This window comes from Oxyura jamaicensis, chromosome 1, assembly GCF_011077185.1.
Source record: "Oxyura jamaicensis isolate SHBP4307 breed ruddy duck chromosome 1, BPBGC_Ojam_1.0, whole genome shotgun sequence".
In the NCBI taxonomy this organism is placed as follows: Eukaryota; Metazoa; Chordata; class Aves; order Anseriformes; family Anatidae; genus Oxyura; species Oxyura jamaicensis.
The window spans coordinates 203213852-203225345 of record NC_048893.1 but is presented as its reverse complement, the minus strand read 5'-3'; the positions used below and the strand labels follow the sequence as shown (position 1 = coordinate 203225345).

At 43.6% G+C, this 11494-nt stretch overlaps 1 protein-coding gene across 1 annotated transcript in view; it reads left to right on the top strand.

Moving 5' to 3' along the window:
- Positions 1–273: 273 nt before the first annotated feature.
- The window catches only part of C2CD3 (C2 domain containing 3 centriole elongation regulator), a 49597-nt gene continuing 38376 nt past the window's right edge, over positions 274–11494 (top strand). Inside the window, exons 1-11 of the mRNA XM_035338977.1 lie at positions 274–483; positions 1119–1318; positions 1742–1959; positions 2706–2838; positions 4242–4370; positions 5522–5666; positions 6061–6221; positions 7816–8031; positions 8494–8606; positions 10222–10340; positions 11253–11375. Coding sequence (XP_035194868.1) covers positions 328–483; positions 1119–1318; positions 1742–1959; positions 2706–2838; positions 4242–4370; positions 5522–5666; positions 6061–6221; positions 7816–8031; positions 8494–8606; positions 10222–10340; positions 11253–11375 — 1713 coding nt within the window. The 5' untranslated portion in view covers positions 274–327. The remainder of the gene's footprint in view (positions 484–1118; positions 1319–1741; positions 1960–2705; positions 2839–4241; positions 4371–5521; positions 5667–6060; positions 6222–7815; positions 8032–8493; positions 8607–10221; positions 10341–11252; positions 11376–11494) is intronic.

Below are 11494 nucleotides of genomic sequence, written 5' to 3'. Positions count from 1 at the left end.
TGGATTTGGGGAGAAATTTCTGGGTTGTGGAGCATTAGAACAGGCTGCCCGGGGAAGTGGGTGAGTCAGCATCCCTGCAGGTCTTCAAGATTTAGGGCTTAGTGACATGGTTTAGTGGTGGACTTCAGGACTAGGTAAAGGTTGGGCTGGGTGATCTCAGTGGTCTTTTCCAACCTGCCTGATTCTCTGATCCTGTTTCCCAATTTTCTGATACAACTTTATGTCAACCACTAGCATCTCTTCCGTTTTACCCGACGAGTCTCGGTTGCCTTTATTTGTGGCCTTGCTGCGTCACCGAAATGAGATCTCTTCCTGATCTTTGCAGATATGGGCGTGCTCGTCCTCGAGGTGATGACCAAACTCGACCACCTTCCTCTTGGCAGAGTGCAGATCACCGAACTGCCCCAGCTCTCTCCCAGCCACCCGATCGGGGGGGTTTTCACCATCCTTTCACCGACATCCGAGAAACTGGGAGAGCTGCAGGTAGTCCTCACGCTTTTGCTCTTTGTTGTCCTTTATAGCGCTGTAATGCGGAATAATCGGGTGTCAGGACCCGGTTGTGCTGAGTCCACATCCCACAGACCTGCCCCCTGCCCTAAACCATTTACAGATTCAGGTAGGAAATAAAAAAAATGAGTACTGGTGACGTTGACACCGTTTCCCTTAGAAGGATGTGCGGCATTGGTAGTTCAATAAGAAAATGTATGGACCCTACAACAAGGGTGAGTTTTTCACGGTGGATTTAAAAATAAATACTTCTGGCTAGTTCCTCGAGGAAACTCGGATAGTTCTGATGTTTCTCTAGATGCCTCACAGGGCTGATGTCTGTAAAATATTTGGAAATCTGGAGAAAAGGAGGTGCTGTTCTGTTCTGCAGCCCTGGCTCCGGCTAATTTATGCTGAGAGATGGTTGCCCGCGGTTTAGAAACGCGGAATGGGAAATAAATAGCTGTAGCTAAGTCCGAGTTTTATGATGTTACATAGCTGAATGACGCAAAGACCGCTTTGTGTGGAAATCTGTGAGCTGTCCGTATCATGAATAGTCAAGTTAAACAGAGCGTGTGCTGTACTTAGTGAGGAAAAAGATGAAAACTCTGTTTTCACGTTCTATTTTTCAGGTTTCGCTGGTTCTCGAACCCCTGTCAGAAACGCGTGACGCCGGCAGCTCTGCCCCAGCCCCAGATGCAAGTTTAGATACGGCTCCTGCTCAGGGAAGCAGCAAGCCCCGGTTTCTTCCTCCGTCGCCACAATCTAAGCGCACCCGGGTGGCTGCTGCTGGCCAGGAGCCTGCTGACAGCAGCAGAGCCACAACTCCCAGGTAGCTTTTCTTTGCCGTGACAAAATTCTGGCTCACTTTGCATTTCACGCATTTCTTAAGCAATGGCAGCCCGCCTGTGGGTTATGGGATACCTGATTTTCTTTGAACGCACCTTTTATGAGCTCCAAACCGCCCAGCATTTAAGAGCCTGCAGGGACAGTTTCTCATCTGGTATAAAATCGCATCCTGCGATGACTTAGTTCCCCCTATGCTAGTTGAGGTGCCACGAGTCCTTTATTTACAGCTTGAGTCTGGCTGATGGGATGAGTGGAAAATGAGGAGTCGGTAAAATGAGGTGTCACGTTTCTTTTTGGAGTGGGTACAGAAGGGAAGCAGCTGCAGCGCTGGGGAGAATTTGAAGAGGTTTGAATCCCTTCACTGCTCCACTTCAAATGGATCAAATGCTGTTTTCTTTTTCAATAGAGGAAAGGACCATTTATTCTTTCAAGAGAACTCCAAAAACGTAAAAGATGTTTCTTCTGCTTCCCACCACCGTCTGATTTTACCAGACGAACATTTAAAAGCGAATCCTTTAAAGCAGCCGGAGTCGTTTCCCACCAGCGCTGATCCCGACGCGCCTCCCGGAACAAACACGCGGGTGTTCTCTTTGCATAACCCAGCTACAAAGGACCTGCTCTCAGGTTGGTATGCAGCTGGCGTAGAGAGATTTAAGGACAAGTGACTCTTGCATGCTCCTGCTGTGTTACCTCAAACAGAAAAGGATAACAAAGAAAGTTTTCTTTAAAAAAAATAATATTTTAATGTCCCTGACCTGGAGGGGTAACGGAAAAGGACTTTCAGCTTCACCGCCTGTTGAATCATTGCCATATCTTCTGAGATGGCCATCAAAAGGTGCCACTCCTGCTCAGACAGGGACTGGGAGGGTTTCTCTGGCGTTTTCTGATGGAAAATGGTTTCTTTTCCGTCGCCTGCTAATTCATTAGCATCCCTTTTCCATCACGGACCTCCTGGACTGGATTCGAATGGGCAAGTCTCCATATGTGTAGTCTCGGGAGTTTTTCTGTTTTATCAATTTACTGAGAATTCTTTAAATTACACTGCTGATGAGGCATCCTAAGGTGACGAGCTACTCTTCCATAAATTAATCTTGCTCCTGGATCTTAATTAACGCCCTTCTAATGCCTGGCTTGTGTGTGCAGACGAGGTGTTTGTACAGCTGGGAGTGGGAGGCTGCCAGAGGATTGCTGTCCCTCCCAGCCGTGCTTTATGGCCCATAGCATGCACTGAACCTCTGTTACATCGAGATCTCTCTATAATAGTCTAAAATAGAAGGTTTCTGACTGCATCCGGCACGTTTATTGTGTCTACACACAGCTTTTGAATTGCATTGGAATGCTGAAGTTTCATCCTTCTGCTTATTTCTCAGCTCTTCTGGATCAAGGCAATAAACTCCGCGATGCCATGGTTGTCTCTGCAATGAAGTCTAGCCCGGACGTGGAGATTGAACTGAGTGAAGTGCCTCCTTTCGTGAAGACGGATGGCTTCAAAGCAGCAGCAAAGTGAGCTTGGAAAGGGGGAAGCGAGATTTAGTTCCAAAACGTTAAGTTTGAGGCCTTATCCGTGAGATTCACGTGACGTGTTTTAGGATTCTCAGCCAAATGGGAAATTAATTTGTCTTTGGAAGTAAAAGCCTCCATTTTGTGAGTTGATTTCAATCGTTGTGTAGCAAGCCTTGATTTAAATAGGTTTAATTTTGTTTTGCGCTGTTTTTGTATACATAGCACAGAATTATTTCATAATGAAATATCAAACGGTGGTAAAGAGCAGGAGTACGATAAAGAACGTAAATTAAATGTTACTTGATCACAGAAAACAGGTTTTCAAAGAAATATACGTAGCTAGTGCCATAAAATGAGTACTTTTGCACATTCTAGTTAGCTTCTACGGGTGCCAAAACACCCACGAAAATTTGCACCTCTACCTGTGTTCTCAGAATTAGCAGTCGTCGCTTAGTTCTGTGTGCTCTTCGCTAGCTGATGGGCAACAATAATTGTGCCTTTGCAGCTTCGAACTCCAACTTTTTGTTTTGTAGTAGACTTGGTAAATGTTCTCAATCCAGCGCAAGTGCAATTTAGAGGTATTAAGACAAATGCACGCTTTTGCAAGAGAAACATTCGATTCTTATTGCTGGAGTAAGGTGAGTAATTGCTTTTTGTTCCATCGTAAGCCAGAAAGCGGAGTCCTTCTTTGACAGTCAAAGCCGCTGTCGCAAATACAATTTAAATCATTCCTGAAGTAGTAATACCGTGTTCACACTTCTTAAAAACCTTTTGATATGAAAAATACGTTTAAATAAAAAATACCGTGGAAATGAAAACACAAAAAGCACTGGATGAGAAGTCACTGTCACGTGAAAGGCACCTGATGACATACATAACAATTATTGGAGGCTCCCAGTTCATCCTTTGAAGCACGGATGTGCACACGTGCTTCCTGTGTGATGAATTAATCGGAACGATGACACAGGTTGACGTTCACCATGCGCTGAGGAACTCACTGGTTGTAGGAAAAGAAGTCCTGGTGCTTTAGCTCAAACTATTCCAGTTTCTTTTAAAGAATAGATGATTTGTTGGACTCTACTGGAAAAATTCACAGCTTGTCACTTACAAACATCTCCCTTGAATTTCTCGAGCCCTCTCTCCTCTTCCTTGCAGCAACTGTGTTTAAACTGCGGGTTTGGGCCATCTTGACCCATTGCAAAGTGTAAGATTTCTGGATGAGAAATGTGACTGGCAGCGGAAAGTTTTTGTGTACCTGGAGGCTAAGCTACAAATTGGAGAAGGCTGAACATAACCTTTGGTTTTGCCCCTTTATGTGACTGAAATCCTGAGCGTGCCGCAGAGAATTAAAACCTTTCTTTTTCCTTTTACTGCTCTCTGTGCTGCTGTCGCTTGTTAACCAGGAGCCCAAACGTCCTGAGCTCAGATTTTGTGCCTGCTCCTGAAGATCCCCATCCCTTCACATCTGACATCACAAGTCAGCAACTGGACCTCGACTCTGAGGAGAGAGCGATACAGTTACTGTTGGGCAGGTGAGCGTAACACACTGAGGATTACTGCAAATTGCCCTTATTTGTCTACTTTCTACTGAAAAATGCCTTTTGACCTCCATATTCTCCACGTTTCTGGAAACGTGAATCCCCTGAGCTTGTGGTGACAAGAGGTTTTGATCAGCTTGCATTCAGCTTTAATATATGACAGCCTGGGTGGCTCCAAGTCCCTCCATGTGAACATGACAGGAAGATTAATCACAGTCTTTGATAGAATTAAATTACTTAAAAAATTAAGTTACTTAAAAGTTGTAACTGTTGTGTCCTAAAATATTAAGATGTACATAAATACAGCGTTTCTGTGAAGGACTTAGAGGCTGAAAATTAAAAATAGAGAGGACTAGCAGTTATTTTTAACCCTTCTCCAAGTATTAAGTTGATCTTTCTCTCTTATTTTGTGACGAGTAGCAAGAGTATAATCGATGCTTCCATTGTCTCTACTCCAATCAGGGGTAGGAGGCGCACGACTTCTGTGGCAGATGTGGCTCCGAATTTCAGTTCCTACGTCTTGTTCCCTTGACTCATCTTTTCCCCGTGACTACTGGATGACAGTGATCACTTGGGAGGTCATTAAAAGGTTTTGAACTTATAGCACAGATAGAAAACGCTTTAACCATACAGAACGCAATTTGTTCCAGCCGTGCTTTAAAGGTACCGAGACACAGTTTGTATTTAGTTTTGATAATTCTTAAGTATTACTGAGAGCTTAAAGAGACCCAAAAGGTATAAAGAGAAGTTGAATTAACATTATAGGTAGCTGTTTCCAAAAACTTTTCACCATGAGGGTGATCAAGCATGGGAACAGGCTGCCCAAAGGGGCTGTGGAGTCTCCAACTTAGCAGATATTCAAAACCCAACTGGACAATTTCCCAATTTCCATCCTCAAGCTTTGAGCAGCGGGTTGGACCAGATGATCTCTAGAGGTATTCCTATGTTTTTTATTTCAGATAGGTCCAGAGGTGGTATCGCAAGGACTACGAGCTGGGCACAGCGCTGTGCAATCATCGTTGGGCTGTTTCCAGAGGCAGCACGGCACAAATCCAGTAGAAAATAGGCGGCGTTGTCAGAATTTGTGTGAAACTGACTGCAGAAGTTGCCACGCGAAGTTACGTTTCTTTCTCTTGTGTCCACAGTGCTGACTTACCTCCTGTGCGTTTCTGGGACCAGACAGGTTCCCTTTGGGATTCTCTGTCCATTGGGAGCGAGGTGTATGACAGCGAGCTCAATGATCCCCACTACGACCAGAGTCTGCTGGAGAGTCTTTTTTACACGGCTCCTGTAAGTGCAAAGCAAAAGGAAGGTGCTTAATGTGCAGGCCCTAAGGGGAAGGAAAATCAGAAGCCTGCATCTGCATCATAAATAAATAAATAAATAGTAGTGAGGTCTAATAAAGTATCCTACAGAAACTTGTGAGGACGTTGCTTGAAATTAGTAATGCTGATCATATTCATACTACAAAGATAAAAAATTCTGTAAGTGTTGAATTTGGAAATTGTGAGGATTTAGGCTGTCCAAGAAGCCTTGTTTTTTTTATATGTCTGTGAAAAAAAATCGTTAGAATATTATTTGTTTCAAATCATGCAGTCCACGAGCTGTGGGTTGTTTTTTTCTTTGTATCCTTTTTGACAAAGGTAGCTAACATCTTATTTTACGTGCGTTATTTCCGTTTCAGAAATCGGATTCCAGTTTAAGCGATTTCCTCAGCGATGAAGACGTTGACCCTCCCAAAGAAATGGGCAAGGCAAAAACTGTGAAGAAAGCCAATTCTGTGAATCCCCAGAAGGATTCCAGTGCCTTTGATCAGGATCAGAAAGTGACAGAAATTAAGGCCAGGTAAATAGTTGTGACTCCTTCAGCAGCGTCTTGCTTGTTGGAAGCTGCCGTTCGACTCCAGACCAGCCTTGTACAGTTCTGTGGCCTTGTGCACGTATCAGATACGAATAGCTCGCATCCTGTAATCTGTCTTTGCGTAGCATTTCTAAGCGTATAAAACACGAATCCACTTCACAGGGACAGAGATCGCATCAGCAGAGCGCGTTTCCCTGCTGCTCTGTGTTCTCTCCTATATCTGCAGTAAGTAAATTGCTTCCATTCTGCCCTGATCTAAATTGCATTCTATTTATTTTTATGTTTTCCCAACACAGAACCAATAAAACTGCAGAATATTCTGGGATCAAATCACTCTTTTTCTCTTGCCCTTTGACTTTCCTCTAACTTGGGTGAGGAGCAAAGTTCGTTTTTGGTTTTGTTTGCAGGCAGATAACGCTTTCGGCTTATCAAGTAATTACGAAACTGCACGTGCCACAAAGGAGCAAACGTCATGTAAACTTAAATGCAAACCAAAAGCCTGAAAGCCCTTCTGTTAACCACAGAATCACACTGTCGTGAATATTGGAATGCACCTGCTCGGAGAGTCACTGGGAGAGGCTCCCCAGGACCGCGTCTGGTGACGCTTTGAATATCTCCAAAGGTGGAGACTCCACAACCTCTCTGGGCAACCTCTTGCAGTGTTTGACCACCACCCTCACAGCAAACAATTCTTTTTTTTTCGAATTATGATCAAGCTTTTTCCAAAAAAAAGCTAACTCGGACGAGATTTGAAATGGTATTTTCAAATTTCAAATACCCTTTAAAAGTTTACGCAGATTGCGTATTTTCACACGCTTTGTTTAAATAAGTAAAAAAACTCCTAGTTATTTGATGTAATTTACAAAAAGAACCAGTGGCATTATGCTTCTTGGTTTGCTAGTTTGCATACACACGTACAAAAGATTCTGGATTCTAGCAAACAGGCAGGAGAATTACAGCAAACAACAGCGAAACAGAAGTTTCTCTGTTTTAAGTGCTTGTAACAGTGTCCTTAAACTGGTTATCGACATTTACTAGCACAATATCAGTGAGTATTAAGGTTTGGATTTTTTTTTGGTCCTGATACAGCTCCAGACAATTATTTCTAAAACTTTCCTTGCAAATGCTGCCGTTTTTATATTCAAGTAAAATTCGTGTCTCCAGAGGTATCGGTACGAAACCGCTTAGAAGCCAAGGCTTAGAAATAAACCGTGAGATTTTAAATTATGACAAAAATCCTGATGCTGTTCCTCTGCAGCAGCGACAGATCCGAGCTGTTTCTTCTCCTCTTGTTGTGTAGGACATGAAAAAAGCTCTTTTTGAAGAGTTCACCTGCAATAAGCAGAACTCCAACAGCATGGAATGTGCTTGTTTGTTTGTTTGTTTTAAGTAACAGACCCTTGATACTGTCTATGGTATGATTTCTGTTCCAGAAACCACCAAATTGGTTGTAAAAGGTACATTAAAATGTGTGTTTTAATGATCTGCTTTTAAATAATACCCTGCCAGGCTGCAGTTTTCCCTTTATGCAGTCATAAAAATGTTTGCGTCGACCTGATTCTCAGTTTTGTCTCCGCAGCTGCTCTCCTACCAGACAACTCGCCCCTCTGGATGTTGGCACAGAAGAAGTTTGCGTCGCTGCCTTGAGCGTAGACCAGTTGGCGTTGCTGGGGAGGATACACCTGGCCAGAGTCATCATTGAAAGCTTGCGAATCCCTCCCGAGGGCACCCAGATTACACCGAGAAAGAAAGGTTTAATGGGGAAGCCTCCAAGGCCTGCACCAGTTAATAAGTGGTAAGGGGGATTGTTTCTCACCAACTTCTTACCTGTGCCTTGGAGGGAGATTTTCCTGAGGTCTGTTTTGTCACCAATTTTACCTAAGCTCTTCAGGCTTCTGGCATCCTCCCATTTCTCTCGTCGTCTCAGCAAACGGTATGTTACAGATTTCTAGATAGTAGAGATGGGAATGATTTGCCCTGATGTGGTCTCACTCCAAGCTGTGCTTTTTTTCTGGTGTTTTGGGAAGGTTCAAATGTGCTTTGTGCATGGCTGTACGCTGAAAACAAAAGGCATGTTTCAGAGGAGAACCTGACTGACGCGTAACCTACTGAAAGAATACAATAGGTTAATTCTAAGATAACAGAGGAACTTAATAAATCGCGAGTACAAAGTTTGTCTGCTATGTTTGGATTCGTTATGTGCAATAAATAGACTTGAGATGGAGCGTGATCACCCATTCACTTCTTTCATTCGCAGCACCTTCTTCGTTGAGTACCACTTTCCTGTGGGAGCCTCCAAGAACGAAAAAGGACAGGTCTCCGTGACCACAGAAGTGATCCGAATAGCTTCGAGTAAAATCACAGACGGCGGTAAGACCGTTATTCCCCCCTCTTGTATTTAGTCTTGTTGACTGAGACATCAGTTAGAAACTAGTAGCATTTTCTTAGGTATTTTCTTTGCCGCGTCAAAAATATTCTGTTTTATATTATGGTTAGTGGCACCTGTAGAAAAAGAGTTACTGCGCTGTGGGTAGTGGAATGCTCCTCTCTGGGAAGAGGAAACCATTTTTTTTTTAAATTCTCTTCCAAGAACTAGTCACATTCCTTTTCCTAGCGACCAAAATAGCGGGTCATTCCTTCATGTCAACGCAAAGCCGGTATCCTTTCTGCAATAGTACTGAAGGTGATAAAATACTTTTATCTCAAATAAATACCTCACTTCTCCAGGTGCTGAAATATGTCACGTAACGTGCAAGAGCTCGGAGAGTCTCATGGATCCAAGAGTCCTTAAAAAAGTCCTGTTATCCTATCAGTAGTCATTCATCTCTTTACTGAGTTACCGCTCCTGATATCCCTGAGAATGATTTAGGTTAAATTTTTGTACTTGATGAGCAGAAAATGATGCGTGAGCATCATTGGGTGTCCTGTCTGCTCAGAAAGTGGAATTCCAGGGTGACTTTCAGTTGACTTTCCCATGTGGTCGTTCGTCGGCTTCGCATCTTTCTGTATTGAACTAATTCGGAGTTCTCCGCTTGTGTACGGACTAAACTTTTGAACCTTGGCTGTTTGTACCACAGGGCTAATACACGCTCCTGCACTTCGTCTGGTGTAGGTAGATTCCAGCTCTTTGGAACTTAGAAAAATCGATGAGGCCAGAAATAATTTGAAGAAGCCATCTAGTCAATCCAACGTACCCTTGTTTTTCCGGAGAGCTGCTTATCTCATTTATTCAAGACCCTGAATGAGATTCCTTAGCCTCCTGTCAGCAATTTTTCCTTATATCTAACCCGAATTTAGTCACCACAAGAATACTTTATTCATTGTGAACAAGGAAAGCTTACCACTCGATCACTGCTATTGTACTTCTCTTTTCCAGACTAAGCACCAACCCGCTCGGTCTTTTCTTGCAGCTAATGTTTTCTCCTGAACTTGTGATTATTCTTGCATCTCAGCGTTTCACTCTGTCTTTATTCAAAGTGAGCCAGAACTGCCCTCCTGCTATTTCCTGGCCGTAGAAAATGAAGAATGGTTTAATTGGGGCTTGATGTTACGAAGTAATGCATAATTAGATGATCGTGTGTGTATCGGAGGAGTGATTATCTCCGCAAGAAAGCCCGTTAATATCCAATTAATTTTGAATATTTGTTGCTCCTCTGAGAGAGGAAAAAAAGTTAATTCCCCGCCGACTCGCAGCATAATTTAATGGGATGAAATGTTGAGAGATTCTTGTGGAGGGTTCTAGCAACAGCTCTTCAGCTTCCAGCCCTTCCTGATCTCTTATTCTGGCAGATGTGCAAATGCTCTCTGAGTATTTGTCCGTCATCGCCAGAAGAGCCATCACTTTCTTCTCCTGCCTCCTGAACTTCCCGTGTCCGTGTTCACCCTGCACATTCTCTGCAGAGACCGAACATTTCTGTTCCTGATCCAGCTCAAAAGACGGGTATTGATCCAGCGAAGAGCTCACAAGTCTCTGTCTTCCTTGCAGTGGTGAAATTTCAGCAGCGGTTTGTGTTCCCTCTTCGTTTCGGTGGAACGATGGTTGAGCACTGGTGGAGCTCTGACCTTGCTTTTAAAATCTACGTGAGAAAAAGCACCCAGAAAAAGGTACTTGTTAAAAATTGCTTATTCTTGGTGTCCTGAAAAACAACAAAAAAAAACGTCTTGGTGTTCCTTAAGTCTTACGCAGCGCTTCTTTTCAAGGGCTGACATCTCAGCCCTCAGAGGGAAAGCAGCCAAAAGCAACGTGGCTTGGCTGAGCAGCTTCTTAACCAACCATCGGAGGTGTTAGGTAGGGAAATGACACTGTGCAGGCTCTAAGTTGAACTAATTGCTGTTCAATCTGGTCGCCCAGCTAAAGGATTTTCGGAGTTCAAGCAAAAAAAACCAACAAAAAAAGCCTTTCCCCCATCTTTAAATGAGTTAACGTGGGGGCGCTTGATATCGTTGCTGTGATCAGGGCAAGGGGAATAATGCGAGTTGTGAGAAACTGGCGTGACTTGTGCCTCTAGGAAAAGAGAAGGATCTTTATTTGGGGCAAATAGATGCAAGGAACCATATTTGCATAATCATCTGCGTGTGTTCCAAGTCTGCTGTTGATGTTAGCTCAGCCTAGGTTTTGTTTTCATCACCAGCAAAGATCTCTGTTCATCGAAGATATCTGCCCATCTGTTCTAAAAGGAGCTTTTCTTTTCATGCATTAATAAATCGAGTCTTAAAGTGCGGACATCTCGCTCAGTAATGAGGATTTGGAAGGTTAATTTTTGTATTAACCTGGAACTGCTTACTGTCGGTGCTGCAAGAATTTTCCGTACGGTTTTCCTAGCGACACTTGAAACTGGAACTAAGGGAAACTTCCCTACAAATCCCTGGTGATGCCTCTAATGGTGGAAAGGTGGGAGGGTGAGTGGCCGACCATGGCTTTCCAGCTCTTTTGGAAGTCTTTTGCTTCACAATAATGCCCGTAGTTGTTTAGCCCTGACAGAAAGCTTACAAAACATCTTCTTTTTCTACCCTCAGCCGGTGGCCGTTGGCTCGGCAGTGCTTCAGCTGCGCAAGGTTATTCAGTCGGAGTTGCTCACTGTCAGCGACGAGATACCAGTGGAAAAAGAGGGAGGTCAGATGCAAGTTGGACCACTGAAGGTATGGTTCTTCCTACACACAGTTTGAGTTAAATCACCCATAGTTACTGAATTTGGCTAGGAGTTCTCTTTATCTTTCCCTCCTTTCTTTCCCTCCTTTCTTTCCCTCCTTTCTTTCCC